The 19,510-nt window shown below is 44.3% G+C and overlaps 1 protein-coding gene across 3 annotated transcripts in view; it reads right to left on the bottom strand.

The window, feature by feature from the left end:
- IL1RAP (interleukin 1 receptor accessory protein) overlaps window positions 1-19,510 on the bottom strand; it is a 146,728-nt gene that overhangs the window by 51,478 nt on the left and 75,740 nt on the right. For all 3 annotated transcript variants that reach the window (XM_069083301.1, XM_069083302.1, XM_069083303.1), the window contains exon 3: window positions 1,516-1,801. In XM_069083301.1, the coding sequence (XP_068939402.1) occupies window positions 1,516-1,801 (286 nt within the window). The remainder of the gene's footprint in view (window positions 1-1,515; window positions 1,802-19,510) is intronic.

A 19,510-nucleotide genomic window follows, 5' to 3' on the forward strand; every position in this document is an offset into this window, starting at 1 on the left:
GAATCTGTTAGGTCAGTCTGGATGGAGGCCAAGACAAGAGACACTTGCTACATACACATGGGACAGCAGTGGTCTACCCTCTCTAAAGTGTGGCTCCCTGGTTTCATTGAAAGGTTTGATGGAAGGCTGGTAAATAGGCAGGTAGGCAGGAAGGAAGGAAGGAAGGAAGGAAGGAAAGAAAGAAAGAGGGAAGGATGGAAGGAGGAAAGAAATAAAAATCAGCCTGAGTAATGAATCAGGTATGTTTCTGGATGCAGCTGGGCATCTAGGCAGTTAGTGAAGGAGATACGGCTGAGCCTGGCATCAGAAGATGTTAGGGCAGTGGCAGCTAGGTGGCACAGTGAACAGAGCACTGGCCCTGGAGTCAGGAACACCAGAGTTCAAATCCGGCCTCAGATACAACACAAAAAACTAAACTTGTGACCTTGGGCAAGTCACTTAAACCCAATTGCCCCACCTGCACCCCTCCAAAATAGCAAAAAAAAAGATGTGAGGGCAAAGGCTCAGACGGATATTGGTATGTGACACTACGCCAGTCACTTAACCTCTCTCTGTTTCCTCATTTGTAAAATGGGGATAATGACAACACTGGCCTCCCAGGTCATTTGTGAGTATCAAATGAGATATTTATTTTGGTTTTAAAATGTGGCTTTAGTGGGGTGCTTCACTCACAGTAAGCAGTTAATCACTGTTTGTTTCCTTCCTTCTGTGTTTCCCCTCTCTCCCTCTCTCTGTCTCTCTGTCTCTGTCTCTCTCTGTCTCTGTCTCTGTCTCTCTGTCTCTGTCTCTGTCTCTCTGTCTCTCTCTCTCTCTCTGTCTCTCTGTCTCTGTCACTCTCTGTCTCTCTGTCTCTCTCTGTCTCTGTCTCTCTCTCCCTCTCTCTGTCTGTCTCTCTGTCTCTGTCTCTCTGTCTGTCTCTATCTTCCTTGTTCACTTCCTTTCCATTCCACAGAAAAAGGAAAATTCAAATCAGAGACATTAAATTATTTGTCCAGCATCACACAGCAAGTAAGATTTAGCATCAGCGTTTGTGCCCAGGTCTTCTGACTTCAGATGAAATTCCTTGCATCATGGGATAGAGCTACAGACAAATATGGAGGAATCAGGAAAGAGGAGAAAGGCAGTGGGAGCAGTGGGTCTGGGAGAGGCCCAGGAGCCCCCTGGCCATGATCAGAGGCCATGATTTCACTCTCAGGTGCCAGGCCAGCTCGATTTCTGTTTGGCCTTCTGTGTGTGTGTGTTTGGTTTGCTTGGGTTATTATAGTGTGTGTGTGTGTGTGTGTGTGTGTGTGTGTGTGTGTGTGTCTCAGGGGGTCCATTCAATAGTGTGCTGCCTCTCTGAACACAAGGCAGAGCACAGGGAGCTCTATTCTTTCCCCTCCACTCTTGGCCATACCCCATCCAGCCCCAGCCACTCCCAAACCTGGAAGACCAGATTCCCGAAGGCCTCCTCCTCACTTGCTCACCCCTCCCTTCTGAGCCCCACACATCTATCTTCCTGGCAGGCTCCCCCACCTGAGCATACAGGTGTAGTTGCCCGTGTCATTGAGCAGTGTGGGCCGGAACCAAATGAGGTCCTTCTCCTTGCTGATCCGGTTGTCCGGGAGACGGAAGTTAATGGGCTCCTCCAGGTCCTGGTCCTGTCCAACCCAATACCAGATGAGGGTTAGGCCAGCTGAGTGGGCGGTGCTGTAGTTGAACTTCAAGTAGTGTTCAAAGAGAGGGCACTGGATGTAGGCCGGCTCCCCCTCATACACCTGGGTCTGCTTGGTTGTGTCCAGCCCCCAATCATCGCAGCGCTCTGGAAGGAAGAGGGAGATGGGGTTATTCCATGCCAAGGCATCCCACTTCAGGACAAACCTGGGGTGCACACCCTACCTGGCAAAGCAACAGGCTTATAAGATCTTTCAGGAAAAAAAAATGAGGTTTGCATAAGATTGAAAGCCTGAAATGTATTCCTGAGGCCTAAACTACAGACCTTAAATATTCACTAAGACGGCAACATTTTACCGCTCCTGACATTTGGTTAGAAAAGCAAGGCCATTACCATGTCATGAAAGACAGAGGAAAAGCTTCCTATTTGTTTTCTAAAGAAAATGTCTATTTTTATGTCAGCTTATTCTTCAGGCTGTGTTATTGCACAGAGTTCCTCCCTGGAGGCCTGTGGGCATAGCCAGGAGAGAGGCCAAGTTTTCTGAAAGATGATACATACTCAGTTTCTCCAAGGCCAGGTTTGGCCAGAAAAATGAGGCCTGATGCATTTGAATTACCTGAGCTAATTTAGGAACTTTTTCCCCAAGCTCCTCCAATTAAAAATCTGGTTGTTAAAAATGAATATAACCATAGACCCCTGGGAATCAGGCCCTAAACATCAATTTTGCCCTCATAGGTTGCAGGCACTGACATTGACTGACAGCCATCTTATGTCAAAGCTTTTTGTTGAAGGCTTTTTTCTTTCTTTCTTTCTTTTTTTTTTTTTTTTAAGAATTACTAGGTTTTGGAAGGCTAGGTAGCACAGTGAATACAGCACCAGCCCTATAGTCAGGAATACTTGATTTCAAATGCAGCCTCAGACACTTAACACAAAAAACTGTCCATGTGACCTTGGATGAGTCACTTAACCCCAATTGCCCTACCTTCCCCCCTCCAAAATAAAATAGAATTACTAGGTTGCACAGAGGATATGGTGTTGAACTTTGCGTCAGGAAAACCTGAGTTCAAATTCTGGCTTGGACACTCACTAAGTACATGATCTTGAGAAAATCACCCTCTGTCCATCTGGAAAATGGGGATAATAAAAGCACCTACCTCTCAACATCATTGTGAGAATAAAATTAGATACTATTTGTAAAGCTATGTGTGTGTATGTGATATATATATATATATATGTACACTTACATATAAGTATGCACACGTGTGTATATATATGAATATATTTTTGTTGTTCAAACATTTGTTGCGTCTAACTCTTCATGACCCCATTTGGGGCTTTCTTAGCAAAGAATAGTTTGCCATTTTACAGATGAGGAAACTGAGACAGACAAGGTTAAGTGACCTTTCCAGAATCACAAGGCAAGAGAGAGTAAGAGGCAGGATTTGTCCTTTGATCTTTCTTACTCTAAGGCCAGTTTTCTTTCCACTATTACCTTCCATCATCTACACATTCCCCTGGAAGGCACAGGAAACACTTAACAGCTTAGCAACTATTCTTATACAGTGAGTCAGATATTTTCACTGCCAACATGGGGGACCTAAAACACAAGGATTCAATCACTTGTGAACCCCATGGCTCTGGTGACTGAAGATGCAAGAATTTGAGAGTACCTTTAGCAAAGCTGAGGTGGGTAGACACAGAGGACCCCTACTTTGTTCGATCTGAGCCACAGGAACTTGGCAATCAGCAAGAGGAGGGGAGGTGAGAAGTGGGGGCTTCTGGGAAAGCAATTCCCTGACCTGGAAATCACAAGAGTGGGGGAGGGAGAGAGCGACAGAAAATAGTGTGTCCTGGTCTGAGGCAGCCTCCTAGCAACCCCTTGGAAGCACCATGGGTTGGGAGAGGAATGGGATCCTTGTGAATACTGGATGCAGCCACAGAGGACAACCTCAGGTGGCATGGGAGTGGGGAAGGAAGGCAGTCCCAGCAATGGAAGACACATGTGCATCCATGTCAAGAACCCTGTCAGGTCGCTGCTTTTTATTATTACCATAAAGTTACAGATAAACTGAGTCAGAGAGATTAGTTACTTGATCAGGATCATGCAGCTAGCCACTATCTGAGGCCAGATTCAAATGTAGGTCTTTCCAACTTAACAGACAGCATTTTATTCATGGTGTAAACCGCTTTCCCCGCCCCCCATCCCAAAATTCAGAAAAAAACTTGGGAAAACACAGGCCATGTCTCTTAGAAAATTCTTATTGAAACAGGAATATGGACAGATGAGTAGGGCTAAGGAAAAATGACCTTCAAAAGGCAGCAAGTAAACCCACATTTATTAGGCACTCGTCTGCACTTTACAGTTTCCAAGCCTTTCCTAATACTATCTCAGTTGATCCTCACAACTGTCTTCTGAAATAGAAGCCACAGGTATAATTCTATAATCATAGTAACAATGATCTAAGTCAATATTAATCCATTCTACAGATAAAGAAGCCCAGGCTCACATTGAGTTTGAAGATCACAAGCAAGATTTGAACCTGATCCCAGGTCCAACTATGTCACAAAAATGAGTCATCCAATGCTCCAGTGATCATTCACTGAGGGGCTGCTGTATGGAGGTCAGGGGGAGAAGATCGTGGCTCAACTCTGAGAGACCCTCTGGCTTGAAACTTTCACTCCTCTACCCCCAGGAGGCGCTGGGGAGAGAACACCCACCCTCCTGTCTGAAGTGCCCACATTCAGATGCAACCTCAGACCCTTCTTAATTGTCTGCCCTGGGAAAAGTGGCTCATCTGCCTGTTTCAGTTTCCTCAACTGGAAAATGCAGATGACAATAGCTTCTGCCTCCCAGGATTATTGTGAGGGTTAAATGAAGTTCTTGCAAAGTGCTTAGCACAGTGCCTGGAATACAGTATGTGCTAAATAAATGCTCATTCCAATTTGGAACTCTGCCCAGAGGGCTACAAAACTGTGCACGCCCTATGATCCAGCAATGCCACTAGAAGGGCTCCATCCCAAAGAGATACTAAACAGGGAAAAGGACTATGTACAAACACATTTATAGAAGCTCTTTTTTCTTGGCAAAAAATTGGAAATTGATGCAATGCCCATCCCTTGAGGAATGGTGGAACAAGTTATGGTATAAGAATGTCATGGAATACTATTGTTTCATAAGAAACGGTGAGTAGGAATATTTCAGAAAAAAACCTTAAAAATTTGCGTGAACTGATGTTGAGTGAAGCGAGCAGAACCAGGACGACCTTGTTCCCAGTAACAGAAACATTGAGCGTTGTCCAATTTTGAAAGACTTAGCTCTTCTCAGCAATGCAATGGTCTAAGACAATTCCAAAAGACTTATGATGAAAATGCCATCCACATCCTGAGAAAGAACTATGGAGTCAGAAAGCAGATTAAAGCAGACCATTTTCTCTTTTTGTTTTCATGTTTTTTTTCTTTTTCTTGTTTTTTTTTTCCCTTTTATTCTGATACTTCTCTAACAACATGTTTAATGTGGGAACATGTTTAATCTGATTGTGCATGTACAGCCTATATCAGATTGCATACTGTCTTGTGTAGGGGGTAATGCAGAACTCAAAATCTTCTAAAAGTGACTATCAAAAACTAAACCAAAATAAAGAAGCTTTTTTTTTTTAAATGCTCATTCCTTCCTAGCCCTCCAGCTCACAGCATCCTCTTCCTCCTTGAATGATCAGATAACTTCATCTAAGTAACTCCCTTGACCTCAGCACGATTATGTGTCAATCATCTTCCTCTGTGATCATGTTTTTTCCTGTCTAGTTGTTAATAGAAAATAGATTTCTTAGTTATAGACATCATGGCTTCTCCTATCTTTATGTTCCCAATATCTAGTGCAGAATCTTCAACATAGAGACATAACAACTTTCCCATGTGTTTTCTTTGTTGAATTCACACCCCCCCCCCCAAAAAAAATCCTGCCTTCAAGCTGCTTCTAATTTAGTTGGAAAGATGGATAAATATAATGATTGAAAATTAAAAATGAAAAAAATTTTTTCTAAATACTATAAAACAAGCACTGTAATGCACTGTAGTAATCACTGGAGACAGAAAGGGGCATGCAGAAAAGCTCCATGCTTATAGGAAGAGACAACAAAAGAGGAATGGGTTCAGCATGGGGGGTGATGATCTCTGGGTCTCCAGAGCACACTGAAGCAAGGCAGGTGGCCAGAAGGCCAGAATGGTCAAGGCGGATAGTAAGCCTAGCATCCATAAGAGAGGAGAGTCCAATTCAAGACACATTCAACAGAATGAATGGTGTGGACTCTAAAGACAGTGGGAGCTCAGAAGAAGAATTAGTCACCAAGACTTCACCCAAGTGATGATTTCAGCTTGACCCCGATGGAAGGATGGGCCTTAGGTGACCAGTGGGAAAGGAAGAGCAAAATCCCCATGAAGGAAATGAGCCCCAAACTTAATGCCACATCTCCATGAAGTCTGCTACACACACCCCAGTCTATATCTGCTTTTGTTCACAACTCACACAGTTATGAAAGTTGTGCACGCTTCTTCTTCCAAACTTCCTAAAGAATGGAGAAAGGATGAGTAAACACCTTGTGATTGGTTCAAACTTCAGTGCTCGACTCTCCGTGCAGTCATTCCTCTTTTTATACACAGTGTTTGGAAGCCTCTATCAGCTTCCTTGGTGGAGAAGGCCAAATAAGCAGACATTAATATTCCTGAAAGCGTAGGGACCGTAATATGTGTGGACATCCCTGTCTGGTGCATTTGGCCATTAGAAATTAGAGTTGTGGATTGCATGACTTCTGCAGCAGCTACCTGAGGTTCTCCTGCCAGTGCCTTTTAAATTATTCAATGAATAAATAAAAATAAAATCTATGACAAGAGGCAGCATGTCATGAAACACAGAATTAATGATGTGACTCACCGCCAGGCCCAGCAGAAGGCCAGGATGGGGGGATGGCTGCTGTGCAAATAGACCTGTCTATAATAACAGCATGGGGAAATGAACCAGTCGTGGGCACTGAGGAATACAGTTCTGCTTAATATGCTCCTCCTGTCCTGTTCAAACCACAGTGGAAGCCCGGAGCTCCAGTCTTGAAATGGCACCCAAACACAAGACAACATGAAGCCATCATTTCCATCAGCCAAACGGGATCCAAAAGTTCAAGCTCAGTGGCATGGAGACTAATAGAGGCATTCAGAGCTCTTTAACTCCAAGTCACTGATAAATCCAGCCCACACTGGCAACAGCAATTAGCATTTACATAGCACGGAACACATCTTAACTAATGAAGCTCTCAGCAGACGGTTGGGGTTCCATGGCCATTTTACATTCCTGGAAGCTGAGCCCGAGAGGTTAACAAAATCACTCCCTCCTAGCAACTAATCCCAAAGCCAACAGAGGCAAACAGAATGCAGAGGGGAGACTTGCCTCTCCAGTCATGCTGCTCAGATATTCAAGGCCAGGCGTCTTCAAAAGAAACATGTCAGCTCTTTCCATTGAGGCAAAAAAACTCTTCACAATATTCTGATGGGGGTTAAAGAGTGGCGTGTGTGTGTGTGTGTGCACGTGTACGTGTGTGTCTGTGTGTGTGCACGTGTACGTGTGTGTCTGTGTGTGTACGTGTGTGTCTGTGTGTGTGCACGTGTACGTGTGTGTCTGTGTGTGTACACGTGTTGTGTGTGATGCTGGGGATTGAGTTTGTGACTTAGGAAAATTACAAACAAGTAGGGAGGGAAATGCTGGGAGCTGGAGAGCGAGGCCCTGAATACAAATTTTGGCTCTGCTGCTTATAACCCTGGTGGCACATACACTCTCTACAACATCTGTGAACATAACATCCCTTTAGGTCTCAAATCCTATAACTAGAGGGGAAGATAATGAAGAGGAGGGAGATAACAAATGGGAAACAATCCCAGTGACCACGGCATGGACGAGAAAGGTTAGAGCAAACACTGAGCCCCTCCCCCAACTCCCTGCTGTGCCCTCTTCCCCATGCCCAAGTAAGCCAGGGATTGTGTTTGGCAAAAGTATTTAGGCAGCACTGAGAGTGAAATGGATCCTTAGAGACAGAAGGGGTGGACTGGTTCTCCATAGGAGCCATCCAGACCAGGTGCCTCAGTCTTTCTGTATCCCTCTATCTCTTGGTGTTCTGGCTCCCATGAAATTCTTTGATTTATCTTTATATTCTGGTACCTGTACACATGTTTTAACCATCATCTCCAGAATGCAAGCTTGAAAGAGCCTTAGAAGGAGGTGTGTAGGTTTATATAAGTAGATAGAGAAAATTTAGAACATATGTTGTAACCTAAGCCCAGGTACCAAGTGTCCTGACATCCTGGCTGACATCCCGACATCCTTATTAGGATCCAGCTGTCTTCCAGTGAGAGAACATCTCTCTTGGGATTTTTTTTAAAGAGGCCATTCTTTTTTCCTCATTTCTTATTAAGTCTTAAATCACTGAATGGGTGTGCCTCAGTCAGACTGAGACCTGGGAAAGACCTTAGCTTGAAAAGACCAAGGCACCCTACCACATCCTGGGACATCTCTGGTTGTCCTGCTCTGTACATGGTCACAGGCCCCAGATGGCCATCAGGAGAAAGTGAGGCTGCGGACTTTGCCCAGCCCTCTTCACTTAAATCCAATTCACCTGCATGTCATGGCATCGGCTCCCTGATGGCATGGCCCTCTTCTAGAATGAAGGACAAGCAGCAGCAACAAAGCCTCCTGATCTTTGCTCAAATCTCGGCTCCTCAGTCAATCAACAATCATTTATGAAGGGTTTACTATGTGCCAGGAACAATGCCAGGCAGCTGGGGATGCAAAGAAAGGCAGAGCCACCTCAAAAACAATCCCTTCTCTCAAGTAGCTCGGAGAGCATTTCTGTTTCTCCGGGACACCATTGCCTCCCTCAATTCAATCACCTTGTATGCATTCCCTTATATGTCTTTCACACTTACCCCTGAAGGCAGAAGATGTTCCATATTTTGTCTTTTTCTCCCTAGCACATGGGGTAGTGGATAGAGAACTGCTGTCCAAGATAAGAGGACCTTGTTTCAAATCCTGACTCAAAATGTGAACTTTTAAAATCCTTGGCCAATGGTTCTCAAGGTGTGGTCATAGAGACCCATGTGAGGACCTGAGACATTTTCAAGTGGTACACAAGGTCTAAACAATTTTCATCATAATGCTGATATTTTGATTTCCCACTTTATAAATATCAGCAGACATTTATAAAATACACATACATAAACATATACATACCCAAACATATACATATGCATTTACAGAGAGAGCGAGTGAACACTGAAATGGATTTATCTTAAATACTCAGATAATTGCAAAACATGGAGAAAAACACTGTGTGTTGAGATTGCTTTGCAATGTTCTTTAGTATTGAATTTTTTTCCCCAAAGACTTGCATACCTCCATTCATCTTTGAACAGTTGGATTCAAATGCATACAGTCTAAATCCTGCGTATGGATAATTTCTGCTGATAAGTAAGAGGAAAGGATTTGAAATAGGAATATTTCAAACACAATTTGCCCACTTGTTGAACAAAGGGACACAGAGCTAATGATTAGATCATTCCATTGCTGCCTCTGGCCTGCAGTGACTGGCTAAGAGCTCAACAGATGGGTTTTTCTGGGTGACGTAATGAGACTTTCCTTACATTCACCAAAGAAGGGACTTTGCCCCGTTTTCAAAAATTGCCCAACAGAACATACTCGAATGGTAGCAACATTCTCCAGGGGAGGGAAACTGTCAAGCTTGGAAAGAAGTCATTTCTCCTTTGAGGGTGCAGAGAAAGTCTACCATTCTTTGCCTCATTTCTGTGAATTACTGCTGGGGAGTTTCAAAAGGTTCAAGAATAATAGACCATGAACTTGAAAAGGACCTAAGGCAATGTTCACTTCCACTTTCTCATTTTACAGCTAAAGAAACTGAGACTGAGAAAAAGAGATTGACTCGTTCAGGATCACAAAGTCAGTGTATGTTAGATTCAGGACGTGAAGCTGTGCTCCCAGCTGTCTCTCTGCAAAGGCATGCAGCTCCAAGAACTAACACTGGCCAGCAGGGAAATGTCTTAGTCTATCGGTTACCCTTCATATAAGTTCTTCCCATGAAGAAACCGAAGAAATTGGGCTAGAAGGACACAGGTCTTCTCCAACCCTGGAATTCTGCAACTCAGAAACTTTATCTCTTCAAGCTGAGTCTTCAAGAATCTCCGTTTCTAATCTTGCTAAACCAGAGACATGGTCAGAGACAAGAACTCTGGTACTACCAAGGCCCTACTTCTAGGCAAGCATCGTAAACAAGAGTGTGTTTGACCGTGTTGTGTGGGGAGCTGACTCTTTGTGTTGGCCAAAGTTTCAGTTCCTGTATCATTGCTCCTATAATACTGTCTACAGTGGCAGAAAATCTATGCAGAAGCTGTCCCATGGCTTGGCCAGGTCTTTTATTGGCTTCTGTCTGCATTGTAGGACCACTCCTGACTCCAGGAGCAGACTTCTAGAACACAGTGAAGCCAGGAGAGATATCCGAGGACGTGTATTTATTAACAATCTGCTATGTGCTAGGCATTGGGGTTACAGAGGCAAGGACAAATTAGTTCCTGCTTCCACTCTACAAGGGTGGGTTTGTAGCCTTCTTTGTATTGTAGACCATTTGTGCAGTCTGGTAAAGCCCATGGATCTCTTCTCTGCATAACACTTAGTTGTGTACATTCATAATCAAGAAAATGTTCAAATTCAGTTGGAAGTTAGTTTAAATAGAACTATTCAGGGGCAGCTAGGTGGCACAATGAATAGAGCACCGGGTGTGGAGTCAGGAGGACCTGAGTTCAACTCTGGCCTCAGACACTTAACATACACACACACACACACACACACACACACACACACAACTAGCCATGGGACCTTCTACAAGTCACTTAAGCCCAAATGCCCTCCCCTCCACCCTCCAAAAAGCAAAAATCAAAAATTAAATAAATAGAGCCATTCAAGTTTTTGTGTCATTCAAGTTCAAGAATCCCTTAAAATCCATCTGTAGACACCTCAAGGGTGATGGAAACCAGATAAAGAACAATTATACTAGGAAGAGATGAAATATCCCTGTATAAGGCAGTGGGACATAGTAGGAATAGGAAGTATGCTAAAATTAGGAGTGGGGGGAAAAAGAGAGAGACTGACAGAGAGACAGAAAGACAGACAGAGAAGACAAGAGAAGAAAGGAGAGAGAGAGCTTTTTATTTCTGTTTCTAAATTGTCTTCATTAGTGTAGGGATTGTCAGTATGAAAAACCCCCGACCATAGCAGATAAGAAGGTAGCCTGGAGCTTGGAATCCTCCAAAGTTGCCGGCAGCAGTGAGAAATGATATAACTTGCCTAGGGCCACATGGCCAGGGGGACAGAAAATGAAGCTGAGTCTGTTTTCTTGACTCCATTGCCAGCCCTCTAGAGGCAGCTAGTGGTATATTAGATAGAGTGCTAGGCCTGAAATCAGGAAGACCTGAGTTCAAACCCATGCTCAAACACTTATTAGCTCGATGACCTTGGGTAAGTCATTTAAACCCTATTTGCCCCAGTTTCCTCAACCATGAAATGGGATGATAACAGCAATTACACTGCAGAGTTGTTGTTAAGATTCAATGAGATAATAATTGTGTCTGGCACATAGCAGTGGTATACCAATGTTTATTTCCTTCCCTTCCCTTCTATTCACTGTCACATTGCCCCCCTTAATATAAAATAATTCAAGGGAGAACATTCACAGGGACATAGAAAAGGCCTCTGTGGAGGCCCAGAATACTCTAGGAGTGGGGAACCTGCAGCCCCCATGACATATTTAGCCCTCCAGATCCGCAAGTGTGTCCCTTTGACTGAATCCAAATTTCACAGAACAAATCCCCTTCATGAAAAGTTTTGTTCTGCAAAACTTGGGCTCAGTCAAAAGGTCAAACCCAAGGACCTAGAAGGCCCCATGTGGCCGGAAGGTCCCAGGTTCCCCAGCCCTGTTCTAGCCTCTGAGAAGTGTAAGGGCCTCAGTAGCCAGACAACTTCTTCCAATCCACATCCAAAGGAATCTCTATTGTAAAAAGCCAGCCAAAGTGTCCTTTAGGCTCAGCTTGTAGACCTCCACTGTGGTGAAAAAGACCACTTCCTAAGGCAGCCCACCCACTTGAATGGTCACATCTTAGGAATTGATGGACTTTTTCGTTTGGTTTGGTTTTTTCTAATATTCAAACTAAATTTGCCTTTTTGACTCTTTCATTTAGTTGCTACTAAGATAGTTGCTACCTGATGTAAAGACAGAAGGGACCTGGGAATTCCAAAGGAAGCAAATGAGGAGGAAGGCCATCCCAGGAGGAGGGAGGGGTGCACAAATAATGGCAGGATGTGGAGACAGAATGTTTGTATGGAAAACACGCTGACCACTGTGCCTGGAACTTACAGAGTGTAGGAGGGCGGAGAAGGTAAAATATGCCTGAAAAATAGATGGGAAACAGTTTGTACAGGGATGTCAAGGCCCAATAGAGAGACTGTATGTGATTCTAGAGGTAATCAGAATGAGTGGAGTTTTTGCAAGGGGGAATGGCAGGGCCAGTCCTGTTCTTTAGCGTTATTTCTCTGGTCGCTGTGTGGAGAACAGATTAGGAGAGACACTTAATTCAGGAAGACCAATTGCTATTGCTAGGAAGTTATTGCAAGTCAATAAGAGACCTGATGAGGTTGTGAATTTGGGTGACGGCCATGTGAATGGAGAAAAATGGACAAATGCCAGAAATACTGTGGAATTGTGGAAGTAGAATATGTAAGTCTTCATAACTTCTTAGATATTGAAGCAGGGAAGAAGGAGAGAGAAAGTAAAGGTTCCAAAAATTGCAAAGCTGCAAAAGACAGTGGTGCCCTCAAGAGATAAGGATTAATCTGGAGAAAGGAATGGTTTGGGGAAAACGTAACAACCTCTGATTTGGATTTGGTGAATTTGAGATCACTATGGGGAGACATCAGGATGAAGACATCCAAAAAGTAGTTGATAATTCAGAACTAGATTGTAGGACTGGGATTTGTACAGGTACATATATCTGGGAGTAGGCAGGATCAAGAAAATTCAATCCAGGGCAACTGGTATGATCCCCAAGGGGGGAGAGAGAGAAGAGGAAAGGATCCAGGACACCACCTTAAGGTAGCCACGTATAGACAGTCAACCAACTTTATTAAGCTCCTCCTCTGTGTCAGGCACTGTGCTGAGTCTGAGGGGTACAAAGAAAGGCTAAGGGAGTCCCTGCCCTCGCTGAAGTCACTGTCTAAAGGCAGAGACCACAGGTAAACAACCATACGAAAACAAGATGTAAGTGAGATGAATTGAAGATGATTAGGAGAGGGAAGATATGAGCATTTCTGGGCATAAGAAAATGCCTCTTAAAGAACATGCGACTTTATCTGGAACTTAAAGGAGTCAAGGGAAATCGGAAGGTAGGTAGAAGAAGAAGAGAATTCCAGCCTCGGGGGCAGTAATGAAAAGGCCTGCAGGTGGGAGATGGACTGGCAGGTGTGAGGAATAGCAAAGAAGCCAAGGTCGCTGGGTAAGAATAGAAGTGTAGGGCGGGGGGTAGAGCTAGGTGGTGCCGGAGATAGAGCTCTGGCCCTCGATTCAGGAGGACCTGAGTTCAAACACGCTTACTGGCTGTGTGACCCTGGGCAAGTCCGATTGCCTTGCCAAAAAAAAATGAAGAGGGGATGGTGTTGTATATACATATATACACATATGTAACGTGTGCATGGATATGTATGTGTTTTGTGTGTGTAAATATACATATGATATAAATATGCATATATATGTATGTGTATATACACACATACATACAGATAAACACAATCACAATAACTTGCCCTTTTCTATATAACCCAACAACTAAATATATAACATATATATAACAAGCAATAGCTAAATGTAAAAAGCATTTATTAAGAACCCATTGTATTCTAGGCACTGGAGGGGAGGGGAGAGAAGAAGAATGTGCCCTGAACTGAGCCTAAAAGGAAAAATCTAAGCAGTAAAAAAAAAAAGAAAAAGAAAATTCTGACATGGGCACACATTCTAGGCACTGGGGACAACTTACGTGAATGCCGAGCAGAGGAAAATGGGATGTCCTATTTTGGGAACAGCTAGCAATCCAATTTAGCTGGAATGTAGAGCATAGGGAGAGTAACTGAAAAGCAACTCAAAAGATGGGCTGGAGCCACCTTGCAAAGGGACTTGAGTAGCAAAGTAAGGAGATTGTAATTGAGAATAGGGACCATAGGGAGCTACTGAATGTTTTTGTTTGTTTGGGGGAGGAGAGGCACCATGGTCAGAGCTGTGCCTTACAAAGAGTATTTTGGAAGCTCCTGGAGGAGGAACTGGAGAAAGGAAAGGGAGGGGGGAATGAGAAACCAATTCTGAAGTTTTGGAAATAGCCCAGACCACAGATAAGGGGGGCTGAATGAGAAATATGGCACATGACTGTATAGAAGAGAAAAACTTCCAGGGAACCTTTTTCCAGCTGGGGCCAGCTGGGGCAGCAGCATGTCAAGGTCTGGAGGATTTGCAGATCCTTGTTCCCTCTGCCAGGGGGGCACCTCTTCACCTCCTTGCCCCATCCAGGGTATCCTCTGATGCATTGAAGTAGACAGAGTCCCATGCCCTGCACTGCCCTGCCTAGGTGAGTGCTACTGTCTATAACAACATTCCTCTGCTACACACTCCGGCTTCTGCTCATTCCCTGAAGGTCAGGGAGATAGGCCCTAGATTTCAGTAGCAAACCCTGTGAGCCCTGGCCAAGGGGAACAAGCTTCTATATTCTCACCTGTAAAATGAGAGTGCCCTTGATGAGTGCTTGGCTCCCCTACAGCTCTACAGCTATAATCCTCTGCTCCTATAAATATATTCCATAGTGGCCCTAGAGGAAAGACTGATCTCCTCAGAGAGGGCTTCAGTCCAGGGATTCTCAGTGACAATGGTTGATTCGCCCAAGAATGGTAAAAGTGATCAAATGTTCAACATTGCATTTCTCTGTCTCTTTCAGGGGCACAACCATTGCTTGTTGTTCTGTGCTATTAGACCAATCCACTTGACCCTCTAGACCTTAGCCTCATTGTCAGTAAAAAGAAGCCACTGGACAAGAAGAAGCCTCAGGTCCCTCAACAATGTAATAGCTCACCTATCACATTTTCTGCTGTCAGTGCTTTTGCTCTGGGAGTGCCACCATGACACGCAGAAGCTGTAAAAAAGGAAAGCTTCCCTGCCTATTGCCTCGGATGGCCCACTTGTAGTCCAATCTTCCTAAGGGAGAAACGTGAAAGCAATCAAAATGCCCACTAGTTACTGAGAAGATGTCTGGGGTCTGTAATCACGGAGGCAGCAGGGGAGAGTGGGCTCAGAAATGCATTGGGGGAGACCTGCCTCTGTGCCACTGCTCCATCATTTTCTTCCAAAGCCATGTAATGAGTATTCTCATGTTGCGGAGGGTAATGATTTTCTTCATGGGGTCATTGGGACAGTCAATAAACTGGGTTATGGAAAGGGCAGGAGGGGCCACTGGGAAAACTGAAAGCAGTGATTATTTCAGTTTCAAGAATTCATTCAAGTCTATCTGGTGATTAAGATGTAAAGATCTAAATGCTAGCTTTGTGTAATCATGCACTAGCCTCCACCCTCTTCATTTCCATTATTACATAATATTTATTCGGAGCCTATATTGTGCAAGGGGTAGAATCCAACGTTCAGAGAAATCAAACCTGAGTTTCTTGGTAGACATTCCAGAAAGAGCAGACTGGCACATAAAAACCTTCATTGGGATCATGGGTTCTTCCCATCAAAGGCCTCTGGCCCACACCGGACTTTGTTACTCTGATTTCAGTGCAGTGGAGATGCTAGTTCCAGACACGAGCTAAAGAAAGTTTGCAAGAGCAACCAACTGAGTGAAAACTTGTAGGGTTCAAAGGAGATTACCCAGAAGCTTTGAAGAAGAGTGAGATTCAAGTCAGTTCATGGAACTGTAATATCTCAGTACTGGAAAGGCCCTTAGCAGCCAGCAAATCAAGGAAGACTCCTCTTGTTGACCTCTGCAAGCAGTCATCTGGACTTTGCTAGAAGGTCTCTAGCAACAGGTGACCCACAACTTCCTGAGGCAGTCCACCACATTCATGATGGGGCCATGCTGATGCTTCTAAAGTCTGTCCTTATTTTGAGCTCAAAATGTGAACGTAGGAATCTGGGACCTGAGGGGCAGTTTAGGCAGAGAGAAATTGGTTTGGGATTCATCATCCACATAGAGGTTAAAGACATGGGAGTAAATGTGATTTCCAAAGAGCAGCATCTAAAGAAAGAACAGAAGAGGGCTGAGAACAGAACCTGAGAGAACTGAAATTTTTAAGGGGGCAGCAAAAGTAGAGAAAAAAAAAGGCAGTAGTAGCTTAAGAGTAGCAATGAGGTCATTTCTGAAACAGCTAAACGTGGGCTCCAAACTTGGCAGGAAGACACATGAAATCACACTCCAGGTGACATTGAATAAGCAGGGACACATGGGCCTGAAGCCATCACCATCCTCTGAAGAATCTTAGCTAGGAGTTCTGACACCAGGGAGGAATCCACTTGTTGGGGAAGAGGGAGAAGAAGACAGAAGGCATGACCAGTGCTTAGCGTGGTTAAAAAGGATTGAAGGTAGAGGGCATGGGATTTGGAGAATCCAAGAAAGTGAGCAATTGGGGTATTTGGAAAAGCCAGAGGGTGGGATGGAGAAGGAGACTGAGCAGATTCTAAACAACTAGTGAGTGAGAGGCATAGGTCTGCCCACTGAGGACAGCAACAAGGGTCAGGCCAAAGTGGAGTGAAGTTAAAGGAGAGAGAGGTGTCTGGTGACCAATGGGAGTGGAGGGAGGCTCTGACAATGGCCCTAAGGAATCAAGTGATATGCCAGTGTCCCTTCCTGACTGTGTCCTCAGGGGGTGCGAGAGAAGGAGAAGCCATCCTGGGAGTCTGCTGGAGAGAGCGCCAAGCTTCCCTGCCTTTCCTAAGGGCTTCAGTGCCTGGCTCGTAGCATCTCTGTCCAACCAAACTCTTGGTCTCGTTCTGAGAGTCTTCAGCCGGCACATTGATATTCCCTCAGCCATTCGCATCTCCCACTTGCTTGATTTGCTCAGTTCCCATGGCCTCAACTAATAATAATAATAATAAAACTCACGTTGTATTTATATTCTTCCCTTTAGCCACATATGAGGATGGTCACAGTCTTGATCTTGCCATTCTCTTCCATGAAGAAGAACCTGGAATATCCTTTATACAATCACAATTTCTCTAAAATAAAGCTTCCTTTGTCCTCAATGTCATTGGAAAGCTTTTCACATTACGGTATTTTGCCAGCCCGCCATCCCTGATCCTTTAGGTGTCTCTCAGATGCTCTCCAGACTCTCTTGACTTCTCTACTATGCCTCAGGGGTCTCCTCACCTTAGCATCACCCTCTGCCACAGGGGTACACATTTGGAACTGGGGAGTAGCTCCTCAGAACCTCTTCTTGAGAAAGGGACTAAACCATTCATGCTCACTCTTTCACTGCTCTCCTGGGGCTTCTTTTCACTTTCAGAACCACCTTACTGCAGTGCAGGTGCCTCCTTAGCTTCCTTTATTAGGGGACTGGAGGGGGGGGAGGGGAGGATCGGCTTTCCCCATTAGACTTTAAACACCTTGAAGATAGGAACATTTTTTTTGCTTTTTGTCTGGATTTGCATTTCAGGTACTTAGAACACAGCCTTATTAAATGCTTTCTTCTTCCCTTCTTATTTTCTTTCCTTTTTTCTTCTTTCATCTGTCTTTCTCTTTTCCATCTCCATCTTCAGTCTGGCTTTTCAAATCTTGATCCCCATTACTGAACCAATTGAACTTTTTTCATTCTTATCAATCTTAACCTTAGATTATTCCCATAATCGACTTCCTTCAATCCTACCCTTGTGCTGTTGAATGGAAATGGAAAAAAAAATGTTGGCAGCTGGGATAATTGAGTTCAATACAAATGCATGTTACGCAATTTCATCTGGGCCCTCAAAACACCCCTCCTTGATTGGCTCAAAAGACCATTCTCCACAGTTTTTTTTCCTTCTCTCCCAAAGCTCCTAACTGTGCCCCTCAGCATAATTTCTAAGCTAAAGAACTCGCTTTATACTTTAACAAAATTATAGAAACTCTTTGCCAATAATTCCTTTTGATCTCCTCAGTCTTATCTTATGAACTCATTCCATAAAACCATCACCCACCACTCCCTTCTGTACTCCTGTTGCGGATGAAGAGGGGATCCTCTCTTCAGGAAAGTGACTTCTCCTACATAAATCTTTGATCTGCTCCTGTCCCATCTTCTGCAGCAGACTGCCCCCACTCTTTATCTGAACATCAATCTCTCCCTATTTGCCAGACCTTTCCATGTCTACCACAAACATGCCCCATCATCTCAAGGTCCTAACCAGGTCCCACAATCCCCATAGACAATCACCTTATGCCCATCTTCCTTTTCTCAGCCAAAATCCTTGAAAAAAATGCCCTCTCAGGGCCTCCACTTATTCTCTTCTCACTACCTTTTGAAACCCGTCCCTTTCCCTGAAGATCTTGGAATATCCTTTATACAATCACAATATATCAAAAACAAAACTTCCTTCGTCTTCAGTGAAATCTGAAAACTTTTCACTTAAATACTTAACTGTATTTTGCCAACACACCATCCCTCACCTCAGCCCCCAACTGAAATCACTTTATTCCAGAGTGAACAAGCACTTCCTACCCATCAAACCTAGAGGGTTATTCTCCCTCTAACATCTTCCTAGCTCCCAGCATCAGCTCACATGGGCTCATTGCAGGAGACTCCCAAATCATGCATCTCTTCCAAGTCTCCTGAGCTCTCTCTATGCCTGCACCATAGAGTCTTCTCTGGATATTTCAAATGAGACGTTCCCAAACTGTCTCAAACTCTCCTCATCCAAAACAGAGCTCAGGGTCTAGCCCGCAAAGCCACATTAATTCCAAATTCCCATGTGATGTTCACGGGGGCCACCATCCTTCCAGTCACGCAAGTTCATGATGTAGACCACTTCCTTCAATCCTGAGTCTCACTCCATTCACATAGCCAATCTGGTGCAAATCTTTACATTTTTCTTATATTTCCCCTTCTGTCCACTCAACCAGACAGAACCCCAAATCAGGCTTGAATGTTCTCTTGCCTAGACTACTGCCAATACTTCATTTGGGATCCTTCTGTTTCAAGCTGCTCGCCCTCTAATCCACATTTCACATGGCTGCCAAAATCGTGTCCTTAAAAGGTCCCCCTGCTATCAGGGACCTTCACAGACTGGACCCCAGGCACCCGTGGAGTCTTGTCATTCCCCTTCTTGAATTATCCATTACAGCAGGCATTGTGTGGCATATCCTCTCTCTGTCTTTGTTCTGGTAATCTTCCATACCTGGAATGCCCTCACTCCTTACTCCTGAAAGCTCTGGTTTCTTTTAAGACTAAGCTCAATGGCAACTTTATTCATGGGGACAGAGAGACAGAGAGAGAGAGAGACAGACAGACAGACAGAGAGAGACAGAGACAGAGAGACAGAGACAGAGACAGAGAGAAAGAGAGAGAGACAGAGAGACAGAGTCAGAGAGAGAAACAGAGAGACAGAGACTGAGACAGAGAGATCGAAACAGAGACAGAGAGACAAAGACAGAGAGACAGAGACAGACAGACAGACATACAGAGAGACCGAGACAGAAATACAGAGAGACAGACAGAGACATATAGAGAGAGAGACAGAGAGACACAGAGAGACAGAGAGA

This window comes from Petaurus breviceps, unplaced genomic scaffold (genome assembly GCF_028583685.1).
Source record: "Petaurus breviceps papuanus isolate PSGF00001 unplaced genomic scaffold, PetGlider_PUasm1.0 173, whole genome shotgun sequence".
Taxonomy (NCBI): Eukaryota; Metazoa; Chordata; class Mammalia; order Diprotodontia; family Petauridae; genus Petaurus; species Petaurus breviceps.